Source organism: Rhyacophila brunnea, unplaced genomic scaffold (genome assembly GCF_057557595.1).
Source record: "Rhyacophila brunnea isolate RB1 unplaced genomic scaffold, BYU_Rbru_1.0 scaffold_3, whole genome shotgun sequence".
Taxonomy (NCBI): Eukaryota; Metazoa; Arthropoda; class Insecta; order Trichoptera; family Rhyacophilidae; genus Rhyacophila; species Rhyacophila brunnea.
The window spans coordinates 7,005,102-7,024,110 of NW_028232965.1; the positions used below are offsets into that span (position 1 = coordinate 7,005,102).

The window sequence follows — 19,009 nt, forward strand, 5'->3', positions numbered from 1 at the left end:
AAATTTAAAAATGGCAAGAAAATGCCATCATCATTCGGTCTTGGGGTCTTCGAAAAACTTTCTCCATCCTCATATCATCTTTTTCCAATTATTCAATTACAAATAGGTATGCTTCTAAATAATATAATGTTATTTTCTGACATGTTAATATTAGATCTTGGATTACCTACTATTCGCGAGAATAGGTAAACTGTGCGTAAAAATGCAAGAGAATTGATTAGTCAGTTCCTAAGCAATTATGGAAAAATATGTATATTGATCTATAGATAGCATTCTGTCGATTTAATTTATTTATCGATAAACCTAATCGTTGTAACTGCTGTATTGTATGTATGTAAATTTTCTGTATAAAACATGAAACATTTTATAAAAAGTGAAAAATGGGAACAGGGGGATTAGTATGTTTAAAAACTGTGACTTGGCACAATTAGGTACATTTAGTACTACACCACTGGCACCTTATATATTTTCTAGTTACCTATTATGAGTTGTAATTTTTATAACAATATGATACTTTCAAAATAAACTAAACAGTGAAGACTGTATGTATGGTTCCGAAACATGACTCACTTAATTGCACGTTGTTTTTGGGGACTATTTTCCTTATGTTTGAAAATAAACGGGTCATTATAATAGGAATAGTCTAACGGTTAAGTTACAACGATAACCGAAAAGCAGCTGTGACCTGATCTCCACCTGTTGTCTGCATGAAAATAGATTATGTTCGCGAAATTGAGAATTGAAATTATGAATTTTTAATGTGTAGGTTGCAGGATGGCCGGTCACATGACGCAGGAAGAAAACAGCGGGTCGGATTCGACGGTTAATGATGTCGTCCACGCCACCACACACATCACGAAAGAGACGAACGGTAAGTTTTTTTTCAAACTTAGGAAAAAAAGTCCAAGAAGATTATTATATATGTACTTATATTTAAAATTGTATACAATATATTCTATTACAATATGACAGCTATGGTCAACAGGTCGATCGCGGCCGTAATTTTAACACAAAACGTCGTAGAAGTTAAACGTTATGAGAGAACTTTGATGTAAAATTCAAATAAAGATTATTCATTAATATAGTTTTTTTTTTTTTTTTTTTTTCGACCATGTCCGATCCTGATAGGATCATATGGGCCTCCACAGAGTGGAGGTTTGTATTGACAGATTTTGTTTTTTTTACGAGAAATGGATGTCAGCCACTTGCTCAACCTATTAGGTCCATACCCTGACACACACAAATTGAAAAACAATTTTTGTACTTGCCAGACCCAGGATTCGAACCTGGGACCCACGGCTTTGTAGTCCAACGCTTATGCCGCGCGGCCACCGAGGGTGCATATTAATAGTATAAAAATAGTTTTATATAATTCACGCGAAAACTTCCCTATTTTTTCCACACGGGAAAATAATGCAAAGAAATGAAAATATAAAGCTTCTAATCTAATCTTAAAAGCTAGTCGGTGAAAATATGCAAATATAATATAATATGTAATGTATCATTGCCGACTCAACTAAAGAAGGCGGTGAATGTATTTAATTTTGATTTTAGATCTTCATTATTTTGTAGGAACCTACTTATGAAAATCGACTTTTTCAAGACAAAATAGTCTTTGCTGGTATGCATACCCTGCTATAAATAAATGATTCTATGATACAAATTAAAACTTTCCATCAATAAAATTGGTACAAGTCTGTTTACTGGAAGCCAGGTGGGAACAGCGGCAATTTTCATAGCCGATTTCGGCAAAATTCATGAATTCAAAAATGATAACCTAACCTAACAAGTAATCCAGTAGATATATCGGTTATTTTCAAAATTTCTTTCTCGCTGGTTTCCACTAGATAGACAAGAATTATAAACTTTAAGTTGTAAGTTACAATTTTTTAAATAAATACCTACTTATATATTTTTAGTAAATCTTAATTTTTTTAAAGTTTTTTTTTCGAATGAGATAATTGTGATAGGTACCTCGTAACTATTTCTTTATGTGAAGATCCGATCAAAATAACAAATAAGTTGATCACCCCCGCAAACGTGACCACGCTGAATATTGTATGTGCAAACAGATTATTCCAAAGATTCTTAAAAAAATATCCCAAATAATGCGATATTGAGAATAATAGTAATCATTATGTTATGACATTGTAAAGCAATAATAAAATTATATTTTTGTACTTAATTATTTATTGATCACAGTGTTTATCACAAATCATTCGCATTTAAGTGGTTATTTTAGAGTTTAGGATTTAGAATGCTTCTAGATTGCAACCAATTGAATGAGATAGATCAGTTGATTTCTCTTTTCATTCATTGCTGATTAATGCAGCTACATACAGGACACAAAAATGGTAAAACAAATCCTGGAATTAAATTTAAGATGATAAACATTGTATTTTGCCTGCGGTCAATTTTCTGTGAATCAAAATGTTGCCATTCTATATCTTTTTGTTTTCCATTGAACATGGGATAGAAATTTATTTAAGTAATAAAATTATATACACTTATAGATCAAAAATGAAGTCGCTACATATCAATAGATAATACTCGTATGATACTAATATACTTATAAATAATCAAAATTTGAGTATTCTTAGAATAAAACGGTACCTAAATAAATAGTAGTCAGGCGCCAAAAGAAAGACCGCTTCCGGTTTCTAAACTTGAAAACGATCCAATTGAAAATAGCGGCGACTGTTATCTTCCATTTCCTCTTTTATAAGCTAAGCTTATGTTGTCAGTGGGCAAAGTTGGCATGTGTTTAACGAGTCTGAATGACTTCCCGTTAATTTTTCACAGTCTAGGGTTGATGAAAATAAAAACTAGCTATTTTTAATTAGAAACGGTCGAATTTTATTAGTACCTACCCAGAGGTAATAAATAAAGTTAGGTGGCTTGATACGTAGATATTTTATTTGAAGATGTCAATTTGGCTGATTGAAATTTTATTAAATACGAAATTATCATTATCTGCTGCAGTTGATTCACTGTGTGATTGCGGGTTTCCTGCAGGCACTTTCATATACTGATCTTGCTGATTATTTCTAAATAAGTTGTTTACTTGGACTTTGAATTATTGTAAGTACGATTAATTAGTATTGATTTAAATTAGATTGAGGATTGAATCCAAATATTTGCGACATTGGTAGATATATATATAAATATACTTAACTAAGACATATTGGAATTTCGAGAAGCAATGCTTGCCAAATATGTAAATTATAACAATGCATGTAACGATAGTGTAAGTAAAGTCTTAGACACTACACTTAAGACTGTAGATTGACCACCCTTATGCACATGCTCTACTGGCACGCAAGTCAGACGATTTTCAGTCTTCGGACTTTTTTCCAAATCTGCGAATTATAAGTCCGCAGACCAGGCTCATTGGATTTCAAAAAATGTTTGATTTTTCTCTCTCCGAGTTGCCAGAATTTGAACGATTTTGTTTATAGTATCAAAGAATCATATCGTGGTGATTACGGTGAAAAGGTAAGTCGGTATGTAGCTTTAAAACGCAGGATGTGTTTGCTACGCCAGAAAGGTTCATAGTTATAAACAAGCGCGCAATTTTCACAATTCGAAACATTAAAATTAAATTGTAAAAAAAACCTGTTTTATAAGCATACATATTTCTTTATTTTGAATAATCAATGACTGTTTATCGCACAAGCAGTTCATACTAGGGCCTCCAAACCTAACATAAAATACGAGCAAATAATACAAGCGCACGTGCATCAATCTGTATACGCCAAATATGTAAAAGTCAACTTCTGGTCCAAATAGTCCAAACTCATCAGTTTACTCGAAGAAATTAAATGCAATAAACCTATCTATCGAAATTAATCAGAGCTAGGATCTGTACCAATGCCACTGAACGTTTTGATATAGGGTTATGGAAGTTTGAAGTTTGTAAAAGTTTACCACGATGGTGGGATTTCAGACCATACTTATGTTGCTTCATAGTAGATGCAAGAATATAAAGATAAACTAACATACCTAATAAACATCCAAGGTGTGTGTTACCCATTAATCTGTTATGTGGTTGAAGTGAGTACCTATGCCTCATTGAATGTACACTTCAGATTAGGAAAAAAACTCAAGTAAACAAAAGTGACAAATTTAAAAAGTAAGAATTCATTTTAGGGGAAAGAGTAAATATATATAATATATCGTACATTATTTACAACTTAATTTGTAATTATTTCCAATGAATAAATTCACATAGTTCTATTGTACAATTCTGTGCTCAGGAAAGCGTGACTTTACCCTAAATTCACATTTTTTAAGAGATACTTAACCCGAGCTGCCGCTGAGCTCCATCGGTATTGCCTACGAAATATACCTACCTGTGGGCCCGGGACACTCTACAGGTAAGGTAATAAAAAACGCATTTTTGTTGCACCGCGCGTGACTGAGGTAAAAAATAAATATTAAACAGTCAAATGGGCATTTTCGCCAAAGTTTGTACATGTTTGAAATTTGGGTAATATTATTTTTTCACTCAAATTAACCATTTTTATATAGCTAGCAGATTCCTTGTTCTATTACTGAATTGGTGATAGCAATTTTTCAGCAAAATATTGATTAATACAATATTTATATCATTTTTATTATGAAATTGGGCATAATAAGTTTCCGTTCCGTGACTACGAAACTTAGCTTTTAAAACATGAATGAAACACTTTTTATCACTTAAAAGAGCTCTATTAGATTAAAAAAACCATACACTTCAAAATAAAACTACAAATAGTCAAAAAATATTATTGAATTTTAATTCTTGGGCACATTTCGTTCCCCTCCGTTACCCTATGTCTATAATGGCAGAGCATTTTTCCTTTAGTATTTGAAAAAACCAATCAATGTTCGTTCTGCTATTTTTTTAAAGACAATAATCACTTTTACTAAATTTTATTGGAAAAATAAATAAGTTTCGTTATTTAATAATCAAATGAAAAATAGTTAACGTTCAACTTTTTTGGGGACATTTTCGGAATGGAACGAAATGGTAACGGAGTGTAATTTGTAAAGCTTAAGTTACATGTTACCATAAAAACAAATTTTTGTTTTATGAAATTTATTTGAATTTTTTGATAGACAGATAAATATTCAACGTGCGTCAAAATAACAAAACAAATCAAACTTAATCACTAAAATAGATATATTTTATAATAAATTTCACAATACTTGTAAAATAAGGTAGGTAATAATTTTGACACACTATACATTACCATAACTTTATTTGGCATTTATATTATTTGTAACTCAGATAAAAAATATTTTTAAGCAAATTAACAATATATGAAAAAAAAATCAGCAAGGGATTCAGACGCGAGTTCCTAGCGCGGCACGGAGTATATAACTTTTACGAAAATAATTATAGTCAAACTCGGTTATTACGATCTCGGACATAGCGAGATCTCGGATGTAATAACGAAACATTTGTTGACAATTGGTTTATGATTTTCGCCATACATTTAATTTTTTCACTGTTATAACGAGCAACTTATCGGATATACCGAGCTAAAATACTGTTAATGTGTCGACCGTTTTAAAACATTTCGACCCTAAGCAATAAAATCCGATTGGACAGGATGCCGCCGGGGTCGGATTACGTTTATGACACTAGTAAAGTGTCTAAGTACCTACCTTATTGGTGTTTCACCGACAATAATAAAAAAGTATCCACGCATATGGTTGAAAAATCCAAGGTTTGTGAAGTCCGTAGGTACCTACCAGCGTTAATTACAATAAACAACTTCTTTTGTAGTTTATGAATGCCATGCTCGTTTCGGGGATTTTTACGATGGTTTCCAAATTTTTTATTTTCGACTTTTTGTGTAATGTGACATGCTCATTTAAAAATACCTATTCTCTGATATAACGAGTAACGCTTATAACAAGCAAATTCAGTCGGTCCCATCTTCCTCGTAATAACCAAGTTCGACTGTATGTTGTCTTGAAATTTAATTGTATTCATCAACATAAAATGTAGCTATACAGGTTGATTGTAATCAAGACGTACTTTTCTGACATTTCGTGAATACCTACAGTTCTAGGTATTAAATCTAATCGAGTACACATTTCTGTTAAACGTGACAAAAAAATACTTTTTCATACATTTTTATAAATTTCTATGCCTAAAATGTATGGAGAAGTTTTAAAATTTTGGTGGCGTATAACAGAAAGAGTATGACAGAGCCAGTGCCTGTCTCGCAATTATTTCAGTCTGGTGTTTTTTCTTTTCCTTCTGTTGTTTTTTTTTATCTCCATACTTTTATGTGCGCTATTTTTGCGTATTCAGATATATCACATACTTTTTTAATCTTTATTATATTATTATATTATAGTCAGGTTATTTTCTATATTTTTTAATGAAAATATTTTTGTTTTTCATACGAACAGACAAAATAAAATTTTTATAATCTATGAAGAACTAAACACACACTGTAAACCCAACTTTATGCATGCCATTTCGTTACTTTTACATTCCACATATACGTTACCACCAATATAGTTTCGGAATGGAAGTAACGGATTCTGTTTCAGAAGTGTTTGAAGCCAAAATTTAGCTTAGTTTTATTGTTAAACCTGCGATATGTTTTATTATATCTGTAGTATGAAAGATAAGCTCAATATGTGTAGTATGTGAAATAGAAATATGTGTTTTCTTACCTTATAAATCGTGGTAACAGTAGTGGAACTTCTTAAATGACCAACCCAGAAAGCAACCTGTTCCGATAGCGATACCGACACACACCAACAATTTAAAGTGTACATGGCGATCAGTGTTATACAAAAATGTTGCTACATTAAAAAAAACATATTTATAGTGAAAATTTTTCGCCTTCATGCTAAAATCGTGGTAACGGAATGTGGAGTTCCACTTTTTCAAATATCCTGGGACACACTTTAAACGTGATTTTTTTTCAATATTGGTACAAATTTACGAAAAAACTATATATTTTCCAAAAATATATAATGTAAGCTGTTGAAAACACTACGAATTTAATTTTACACACTCAAAATTAATGACGAAATTAGACTTTGTTTATTTGAATTTATGGGTGGGACATGGTAAAAACGCACTACCTTTCGATCTAAATAATCAATTAAAAATATATACAGGTCAGATAGTTGTATTTAACTGATTGAATAGAGTAAATTAATAAATTTGCATGTTAAAAGTACATAACTTTCCAACATTTTATAATATAATAACTATGAAAAAATCAATCAAAGTCATGGGACATGCCAAAAACGCAATGTACAAACTTTGGCGAAAATGCCCAAATACCTGTTGCGACAGGAAACGATTTTTTATTCTCATAATAATAAACACTAAATAATAGCGAAGCTCTCCCCTATTATTTTTTTAGGCAATAATTTATAGAACGGTGAGGTGATAGACACTGCATTTTTATTTCATTTTTGTAATTAATCAATATGATTATGATCATGGATATAAAACGTCTATATCAAGTTTTTTGTTTTGACGGTTTTCAGAGTTTTGATAGCAAATACCAATCAACAAATGTTCACAATATAATCTTCATCAACTTTGTATCCCTCGCCCTGTTTTCATGTAGTCGCATGTAGGGATTCCAATCCCGGGATCCCGAGCTATTTTCGATACCTATGAATCCCGGGATTGATAAACATAATCCCGAAACTTTCGGGATTGATTTTTTATCAATTTTTATGGAAAATAAAATAAAAACGAAAATATAACAGAAATAATACTTTTAATAACAAATAACTACATTAGAAATAAACTGAGTTTGAATGAAGTTTGATTTATACCCATGTGTAAGTTGCCGATTCATTTTATTTTTTCACATATATTAATAAAAATGAGAAAAATTGGAAAAAAACAATGCTTCACACTTTTAACAAAGTAATTACCTCATACGTTTTATGGAAGTTTCATATTTGGCTGACTAATTAAATTTATGCAGCGGAAAAGCCATAAGTACACCATGATTTGCTTTACTATTTTAAATCTCGCTAACCCATTCATTAAGTATTTATAATCAGAAACAGCAATCTCATATTAAATTCACATTATTATTTATATTAAAATATTATTTACTCCATTAAACTTATATATTTTCAAGATTGAATGTATACAATATTAACAATAAAGGTCCTAAATAACGTTATTTGTAAATATAAAAAAATTATATTGCAATGGAAAAAAATGCCAATCCCGGGACCAGTTCCGGGATCCCGCGATTGTCAAATTGTAATCCAGAAATCCCGGGACCAGAAATTTGGCTCGGGATTGGATTCCCTAGTCCCATGTATGCATATTTTAAATTCTAAAATAATATTTAAATATAATTATATTATAATACAAAATATATTATTATTTGATGCAATGTTGTGTCTTTGTGAACATACTATTGAAAGAAATAACGAACACTATAGATCCACCAGTACAAGTTGTCCGCTGAGTGAGGGCGCCACATGCTAACATTGATATAGGTACCTATTCAATACTTTTTATGCTGTGATGAGCTTAGTTCTAAATTCGAGCACCGGACTGTTTATTAATTATTGTTATTTAAATTTTTGGTGTTTACCTACTTTTGCCAAATTTATATTATTATAAAACCAAGAGCAATTTTATTATACAATCTTTGTGGTACTGTCGCAAGATGAAAACGATTTTGCTTTATAAATGAGGAATAGTGTTAAAAATAAAGAAATAATTTCCTCACATAATTAGTATGTGTTATTTATCTCATTTCGACGAGCCCTTAGTGGTTGTAGAGTACTAGATCTTAGTGGCAAAGGGTGGAGGTTGGCTGTTAAGAACCGACATAAATAGTCCACAATAAACTTGTCAATCATGGGTATTTGTTTTCATTGAACTAAGTCTACAATTTACAGATCGCTTTTACTATTATCTATTATGGATTGGTTTTCGCAGTGTTTAATTGAATTTTTAAAAAACTAACCAACGCCATCTGTACATTGTAGTCTTAGTTCAATAAAAACAAAGACGGATGACTGACAAAGTTTAATGTGCAATATTTATGTCGGATTTTAATAGCCTCCATCCTTCGCCAGTGCAGTAGCTCTGGTCCGTAAAGGCCTGATAAATGATGATCATCGACTGTTTTGAAGACATATATTTAAAAATAATATTAATAAATTAAATTTTTCTGAGCTTTAATATTGTCAATATATTTACAGTTAATATATTTATTTTGGTATGTCTGCACATAATTGAATATTATTTTCGGTTAAAAAAGTAAATACAACCAAAGATAAGTTGTTTCTATTTTAAATGAAGAGTTGACCACACAGTCTGTTTTTAGTGCATCGAACAATTTGGCATCACATAAATCATTCATTTGATGTCACTCACACTTACACCAACACGCTAGTAACGTCCATTGCTGTTGGGTGTTAGTGGCGTAACAACAAAGAAGGATCACTGAATAATCCTATGGGATTCAATAAAGAGTTTTCTTTCGTGAACATGAAGAATGAGATTTTTAATCTCCTGTCGTTCGTTCTACATGCGTGTTTAAACGTTTTAATGATTATTCGGTGTTTTAGTAATGTCTACCTGAAGAATAAGGATATTTACTTAGTATCAGCTATATTAATTTATGCGAAGACACTTTTACGAAGGAAAATTGACCAAAACCATTAGGCTGATTTTAATATAGCATAAAAGTGTAGCAATCATACTAATCAGCATCACATGAGTGACACACTTTAATACTTATGTATGTTTTGTTGTCAAAACAAAACAATAGAGCGATGATATTTGTCAGCATTTCCTTAATCATAGTGTTTTGATTTGTTAATTGCGTCAATATATCTTGTAATATTTGTATAAATTTGAAGGATAATGCATGCATCTTTACTCAACTCACCGTCACGCGACGCACTACTATTGTCACGAGTGATTCACTCACATATTTAATTATCTCAGTTCATTAATATAATCAATCTCTTGATTACATCGATCTCACTAGTACATCATTGCCCGCGATTATAATATCAAGTTGTCATCTTTATCATCTATATGTTATATTGTATATGTGTAATATTTAGTGACAAATAAACGCCCTCCCCGAAACCTACAAGCAACTACGACCTTTTATCTCCTCCACATAATCTACTACCAAAAAAGCTTTCAAACAGAATTGCATCTTGTGGAAGTGATAATCTGTAAGACATTTAAAAATAAGATACATTCATTATTTGAAAACAATACAGGTAGGCATACACAATGAAAAAATATTACTGGTTTGTACTATTGTTTAATTTTTAGGCGCGCTTCTCAACCAGTGTCTTACCTCATATTATTGCAAGTGCGTTATTTTCCCAAAGTTTATTTTGATATATCGATAATCGACATGAAAGTTTATAAAAAGTATAATGACCTGGTAATTACAATGCATTCTATAAGCAGAATAGTTTTTTGAGCGGGTCATAATATATAGGGTTTCTAAATATGCCTAATTATATAGAGTGAGTCGACGTACTGAAAGAATTATACTAACTTAGATTCCAAATAAATGCACACTTAGTGCACTGACAATTAAGTTCCACTACTTATTCTGTGGCATCATATGCATAACTATAATATTAAATATCGAAGAAGGATAGAATGGCAATAATTCTGATGTGGAGCTGAAATAAAGCTTTTAACACCAATACAGACCGTGGTAGTTGTATATTACTATAATAGATCATATATATCAAAACATCTCAGGTAGATATATATACAATGGAAAATGTATAAAGTATTGATTCAAAATGCTTACTAAGTTTCCAGAAGAATTAATGTATAATATCATTCTTTCATGATTCTTTTATTCTCAAAATACTTCTGCATCCATTGTCTACTTTTGATGTAAGTATAATAAATAAAGAATGACGAGGTATGTTAGTTGGAGATTAAGGTGCAAAGTAAAATTTTTCTTTATTAAATTTGATATTGATTTGACTGTAATTGTGATTGCTTAAATGTAAAATCCGCAGGGCGTCTTTGAGTAGTTACGCTTCTGCATGTAGGTACTACCTCATAGTGCGTATCAAAAACACCCCTGCACCCTCACTCGCGGTCCACACGCGGGGAGTGGCAGCCAATCACGGCTCGCCACCCTTAAAACCTCACAGACACCCCGCTCCTCCAGCCCTCCATTGCCAGCAAAGCGGGAAACTAAAATCGAGTTAGCGGAGGGCAGAGGGTTGGCAAGACAGGTCGGGGAGGGTGGGAAGGGTGAACGCCCGGAGGGACGAAGAAAGCGGAGGATTTTTTCAACTTACGCGGTAACTGCGGAAACTTTCGCGAGCCTTGATTTGTCGCCAATTTCTCGTTTTGATTTAAATATAATATATAATAGTACAAATACCTTATACATATATTATGTCCCTCTTATCACCGTAATCCTCACGGTTGAGATTTTTGATCACTTTGGAATTAGTAGTGTGCGATTCTGGGTCAGCTATTAATACTTTTCCTTATCCTATCCAAGCCTTGTGGTGAACCCTGTCGGTCATTTTTCAAATTATTTTATTTGGCAACTCCACCTCATCGATATTCGCCCTCTGTTCCTTTTGGTATAATAGTCTAAATATATGAAATTGAAGCCGAAAGAAAGGATACTTAGGCAAATGATTAACAAACTTCAGACTATTACTGCCTGCATTTGTCTAAACCGCTTCCATTTCAACACAATATCATAATTTGCACAATTAATCCAATAAATGTGCAGAGTCTGAAATATGATCCAGGGCTGCGCTGAGATAAAAAGTGTCTTAAAGTAGTAGGTATTGCGAATGTTACAAGTATTTTTTTAACAATGGACTGTCGTTATTTCTAATATTACATGATTGCTTTCAAAAATCGGTAGCAATAGTCATACACACATTTTAACAAAACTCCAAAACAGACTGTCATCTTTCAATGCGCTAACATACAGATATTTTCAAGGAATATTATTAATTTAAATAATTATGATATAAGAAAATTGAGTAACATGTAAATATATAAAAGGGACCTACATAGAAAAACGATGTTATATAATAATATGAAATTATTAGTGTGCCAATACTTTCGTTGGCCATTTGCTATTATTTGGTATTGAATGGTAATTTGTTTCAAGTTTATATCAAATAATTAATAATTTTGATAGAATTAGAATTTAATAAAAGTACCAAAACCATGTTAATTCGATACGGATACCAATACAGTTTTATTGGCAAATAACCATCGGCAAATAAATAACTTTACTTTATTACATCTAGGATAGTTTCAATGAATCAAGGTTACGTTTGGCTTAAAATTGTTATGTTCTGACTTTTATTCCCTTTATCGTACGGGTTTCCTTCCCATGGGTGATGTTTTACACGCTGTCCACAAATAGTTAACAGTAAACTATAAAATTATTAAATTAATCAATAATACAATGCAGTTCCACCATGTATTGACAGTTAATACAAAAAAAGAAACTATAAAATATATGAAAATTGAAACTCAATTTCAAAAAAATATAATGTTTGTTAATTTAAAAGAAGCAAAACCAGTGTAAAAAGTAAATAATAAAGTGATGAATGATAATCCAAATTTATTTATTTATTTTATAGTTTTTAGTACAGTTTTTTCTTCTCCCATTAAAACACATTTATTTACCAATATTGTAGGGAGTGAGGTGCAGGTTAATTGGCTATTATAAAAGGTTGAAAACCAATTGTTTATAGCTGATTTTTTCTCCCTTTTTCTATCCAGACGTTTTTTGTACTATTTATGGAAACATCAATCAATTTTTTTTTTTAAAGAAAGTTATTTATGCTGATGCATAAGCATAAAAGATTTGTACCCAGTATTCGGAAAAAAGGGAATTCAACCACCGAGAGTCCCCTATCCGTACCTACGGACACTGGACAGTGAGTAATATTTCAAATGAGACTAAATCGTGATCGTGAAGGCTTGCAGAATTAGAGAGGGGATTTATAATTTATTGACACCACAATTCACGCCACAATTTACGTATATGGTATTTTTTATTTAAAAAAAAAATAAATAGCTCAATAGTATTGTATATATGGTAGCACCCACTCAAGTTATATATAACTTATTAATCAATCGCCTTAATTTTTTAGGAATGTAAGGTTTTTTAAACACTACTACCTGTCATGAGAGCTATTGCTGGCAGTAGTTAAAACACATCACAGAAACATCCAGGTTTTCAAAACATCACTCACCGGTAATCGAACCCACAACGTGTCTTACGTATTATACTGCAAGGGCCATTCAAGCATTGGTAATGAGAAAGTTAAAACTTACTTCAGTTTCTTCTTCATTACCAGTTTCTATTTTAATTACAATTAACCTACGTTACCTATGTGCTTCATTGAATTGCCGATGCCAATTTACATTGTCACATTTTACCGGTGCACTGTGGGTGTTTTTTCCACTTTTACCCTTTACGCTGCCAAACATGACTACTCTGTAACCATGCCCCCCACATCCTGAAGCGCCCCCCTACCTATCACTGAGGTTAAGAGCAACAAGACGCTCTATAGTAGTGTTTTCTATATGATGTTCGAGATGAGATTAATGGTATTCAGCGTATTCTAGCGAGTTTTTGTGTTGCATTTATTATTATTAAACTGGCGCTAGGGGCCGTTCAGGTCCATGGCCGACTGCACAACGTTTCTCCAGGCATCTCTGTCCAGCGCTCTCTCTTCCCAGTTGACTATCCCCAGCCTTTCCGCATCCCTTTGAATGTTGTCCGCCCACCTCCGTCGAGGGCGGCCAAGAGGTCGAGTGCCAGCTGGTGTGCCTTTGTAAATCCTATAGAGAGTTCTAGATCTTTCAGATCGTACAACGTGGCCCGCCCATCTGAACCTTCTTGACCTCAGAATATTAGTGATTCTAGGTTGGTATCGGTCGAAGAGCTCAGCGTTTGTGCGGATGCGCCACCGGTGGTTCTCATTGACGGGTCCAAGTATTCTCCGGAGGATTCTGTTTTCAAACACTTGGAGCGCCTTTTCTTGTTTTTCTGTTAAACCCCACGTTTCACATCCATACATGACGATTGGCTTGATGACCACGTTATACACCCGGAATTTCGTTTTGATGGACAGCATTTTGGACCTGAACAGACGACTCAGCGCGAAGTACGCTGCATTTCCACTTCTCAGTCGGTCAGAGAGCTCTAGGGACATTTCATTTTTAGAGGTAATGTTGGAGCCCAAGTACTTGAAGAGAGAGGTTCTCTCGAACGAGGAGTTTCTTATTCCAATGTTCCCAGAGGGTTCAATGCCTCTTGTCATTTTCAAATACTTGGTCTTTCCCACATTTACTCGTAGGTTCAACCTTTTCGCTGTGTCCTCCTGTCCAGAGGAGTGAAAATATCTCTGACTTCTTCTTCAGATTCTCCGAGCACCACCAAATCATCTGCGTAGCCCAATATTTTATGGGACCCATTCAGGGTAACTCCACCTTCTGCTTTCAGAGCTTCTCTAACGGCTTTCTCTAAAGCTAAGTTGAACAGCATTGGTGATAGGGAGTCGCCTTGTTTTAGTCCTGCTGTCACCTCAAAAGATTCTGATATACTACCTTGCATATGAATTCTACTTCTGGATCCGTCCATGCATACTTTTATTATATTTATAAGTTTTGACGGTATTTCAAATTCTTTCAATATATTCCAGAGAGCTTCTCTATCAATAGAGTCATATGCGGTTTTAAAATCTACAAAGAGACAGTGTACATCTTGGGCGTATTCCCATTTCTTTTCAAAGATTTGGCGCAGTGTAAAGATTTGATCGGTAGTACTGCGGTTTCGTCTAAAGCCGCATTGGTAGTCACCAAGAATGTTTTCGGCATATGGTAGAATTCTTTCGAGAATAATGTTTGACAGAACTTTGTATGCAGTAGGAAGAAGAGAGATGCCACGGTAGTTTGCACAGTTGAGTTTGTCCCCTTTCTTGAAGATAGGACAGACCAGTGATTCTTTCCATTCTTCAGGGATCTTTTCTTCCTCCCATATTTGTTGCAGCAGCTCAAGCATGGCACTAAGAAAGGTTTCTCCTCCATGCTTGAGAAGCTCCGATGGAATATTATCGTTTCCTGCCGATTTGTTATTCTTTAAATAACTCAGTGCTCCCATCAACTCTGCATTTTGTGTTGCATGCACTTGAATTATGGAGAATTATAAAAAAATGCATCGCACAACCACATTTCCCAAAATAAAATTGCGTTATTATTTTTTTGTTAATATTAGTATACATTATTTGCGATGTGTGTTTATCTCACTTATACGACGCCGTCGATGTCAACCCGTCACGCCAGGCCCCCAGGCTAGAGCCCTGCCAGCCCTACCTTGTGGGGACCATGCTTTAACCGTTACCGTTCGTTGTCCCTTTTCCGACTCACGTGGCCAAAGAATTTAAGTGTTTCGCCTCAGACAGACATTGGTTGGTCTATATTTAATTTATCCTTAAGACTTAATAATATTAAAAACTAAATAAGTCATTATGTAGTATATATTACGTATCAACGGTGTGTTACCCTATTATTACTTCTTTACATTCAATCGAATGAAAGATGAAAGATAGTAAGTGCCATTTTCTTGTAAATATATTAGAAATTTATTAGGTACTTATTATAGTATTTCACAGGCAAAAAATCAAATATAGGTACTGTGATTTGTACATGTATTTGTTATTCTCAAATTTCTTATTGTGGCGACCATCGGATTCATGCAAATTTAATGTCGGGTTTCAGTTGCGCGATTGTCTCTGTCTTGATTTTTTCTCTTTCATCTCTTTATAATGACTAGAGAGCGGATTTATAAGTAATAAAAAACATTATTATATGCATGCACATATGCACTAAAATTATTAAAATATGCACTAAAAACGAAAAAATATGCAGTTAAAATTTGAGTTTTATTTGGAAAAAATAATTGTCACCCACTTCATCCAATATTATTGATGAAAATCGAAAATCGAATCATTAATTTTAATCATTATAATACAATAACGAAAGAAAACAAAAATTTTCATGATCGATATAAAATTACATCACTATTTTCAAAATAGTTTTTTTTACAAAAAGTGCAAATAATTAAATAAGAACTACAATAATATAAAGTAAACACAACTTTAAAAACATTAGCGACACACTTAAATATTTTACAACGTTTTTCTTAGGTCGTATTCTTATTTGTCCGGTACAAATCTTGCAATCGATTTTTAACTAACTTCCCGACTAGATAGACATTTGAAACTTTTAGAATATATCAGAACACGATGCCAATGCATTTTTTAATACTTTTAGCCATCTTTAAGTAGAATTGAATTAATTTTTAGTTAATTCTTTTTTGTATGAAAAGTTATTTCGATACTATTACTGGTTGCTAGGGGGTCCTAGCAACTTAATTATTAAATAATATATACGTGCGTTACTATGAAAATCCATATGAAATGACATTTCTTTATTCAGTATTTCTATCAATTTTTTGATCGTTTAAGCTAGTTAAGTCAAGTTTATATGATTCAACAGAAAATTTAAAAACGTTGTACATAAAAAGTTCTTTTTATCTTGTAATTATTTAAATACTATTTACTATTTTTTTTGCCCGAAACAATAAGTTACAATATTTTTTTATATGTGTTTTGGCATTAAATTTTTCCGCATATCTGCCAGTATTGTATTGTAATTTATGTATTTATATTTAAAAGTAACACACCACGAACTGGCGAGATGCATGTTGGGCATAAGACTCAAAAGTGACCGAAGAATAAATAAATGGGTAAGAAAGTAAACAATGCAGTCTAAAGCCTTGAAGTGGAGATGGACAGGTCATGTCGCTAGAGAAATCTCATCATCCAGTGGTACACGAAATATATTTCAAAATTTAATAAGTGAAAATGACCACGATGAATTGATGAAATTAATATTTCATTTTAGTGAAAATACGTGGCAATGAAACACAAAGAACCAGTAATCGTGGTCTCAGTAAGGAAACGCCATCATCCAGCAGTAAATTGGAAGTGGCTGAGATGATAATTATTTATTTATTTTTATTTTCCGATTCTAATATGATCATATGGGCCTCAACAGAGTGGAGGTTTGTATTAACAGATTTTGGTTTTTTTATGATGATAATACTATGGTAAAATAATGTTAACATATTTTTTCAATGTTAAGAAATATTCTCCATTTATTTTTGCTTACAAATTATGTATCAGATTCAGGAATATTTTCAAAAATACATTAAATGAAGTTATCGATATGAAGTATCGTAAAGATTTACATTGTATAGTATTTGTGATATATATTATATTATTTACTATATGCCAGCATATAAATAAAATAAGCAATGAAATATCACCAGTCTTCAAAAACCCAGCGCAAAAACACCAGCTCCGAAAACGCTACATAAATATTGGAAACGTGTAACAAAATTTAATAAAACCATCACCCTCTCACCCTCTGGGCAAACATCGCCAAAATCTTTTCGCATTGCCTCCCTGCCCGCCGTGCCCCGGCCTCCCCTCGAAACTCGAAACACTTTTATTCGTGAGTAAAATTGGGGAGACTGGGCCACAGCGCACCTATCAGGAAAGGGAAAAGGTTATATATAATACATGTTTCATGCAACAGTATGGGTAGGGTGGGGTGGAAAAGGGCCAAAATCTGCTATGGGGGAAGAGAGAAAATATTCAGAATATGTTAAGTCGAGAATCGCGGTCCTACCGTGAACCTTTGTGAATAAGAAGTATAAAGTTATTCAGATAATTAATACAAAAAACATAGTATAGAATATTATAATATTGGAAAATGATTGTAGTACCTAGGTATATGGTTTGTGTGAAAGAATGAGCGCGAAGAAATATTCATAAGTGATCATTTTCTTTATGAGATCACAACATGGCCTCCAAATCTTGAAGCGGGCCCCCAGGCCAGAATTTTTGGCGGGCCCACCTACCTATCGCTAAGGTTAAGGGCAGTGTGATATCCTACAGTAGTGTTGCCTAAATTACATCACATCAAATAAATTGCAACGCACTGCCACATATTTAAAATATTCAATAGCTTTGAAGTAAAGTAGCGACTTTTTTCTACCGTTAGAGTAAATTTGTGATGTGTGTTAATCTCACATAGATGATCGACCCGCCACGCTCCTCTATGCCCACGTCCTCAGGCTAGAGCCCTGTCAGCCCCCCTCCCTGTGGATCCCATAGGTGACAAGCAACCCGCACAATCTCATTCAAACGACTTTTTACGACTCCTCTCGAAAATGTGTTCTGACAACTCTTCTATTCTCATTAATGGTGAATAATAATTATCTAAGTCATCTATGCCTTATGAATGACATTGTCGTCTTCTCAAAAGATAATTATTTATTTATTTTTATTTTCCGATTCTAATATGATCATATGGGCCTCAACAGAGTGGAGGTTTGTATTAACAGATTTTGGTTTTTTTATGATGATAATACTATGGTAAAATAATGTTAACATATTTTTTCAATGTTAAGAAATATTCTCCATTTATTTTTGCTTACAAATTATGTATCAGATTCAGGAATATTTTCAAAAATACATTAAATGAAGTTATCGATATGAAGTATCGTAAAGATTTACATTGTATAGTATTTGTGATATATATTATATTATTTACTATATGCCAGCATATAAATAAAATAAACAATGAAATATCACCAGTCTTCAAAAACCCAGCGCAAAAACACCAGCTCCGAAAACGCTACATAAATATTGGAAACGTGTAACAAAATTTAATAAAACCATCACCCTCTCACCCTCTGGGCAAACATCGCCAAAATCTTTTCGCATTGCCTCCCTGCCCGCCGTGCCCCGGCCTCCCCTCGAAACTCGAAACACTTTTATTCGTGAGTAAAATTGGGGAGACTGGGCCACAGCGCACCTATCAGGAAAGGGAAAAGGTTATATATAATACATGTTTCATGCAACAGTATGGGTAGGGTGGGGTGGAAAAGGG

At 33.0% G+C, this 19,009-nt stretch overlaps 1 protein-coding gene across 1 annotated transcript in view; it reads left to right on the forward strand.

Annotated features, from left to right (window-relative positions):
* The first annotated feature begins 774 nt into the window (after nucleotides 1–774).
* lin-28 (protein lin-28 homolog) overlaps nucleotides 775–19,009 on the forward strand; it is a 74,566-nt gene continuing 56,331 nt past the window's right edge. Inside the window, exon 1 of the mRNA XM_085952462.1 lies at nucleotides 775–871. Within this exon, the coding sequence (XP_085808588.1) occupies nucleotides 775–871 (97 nt within the window). The remainder of the gene's footprint in view (nucleotides 872–19,009) is intronic.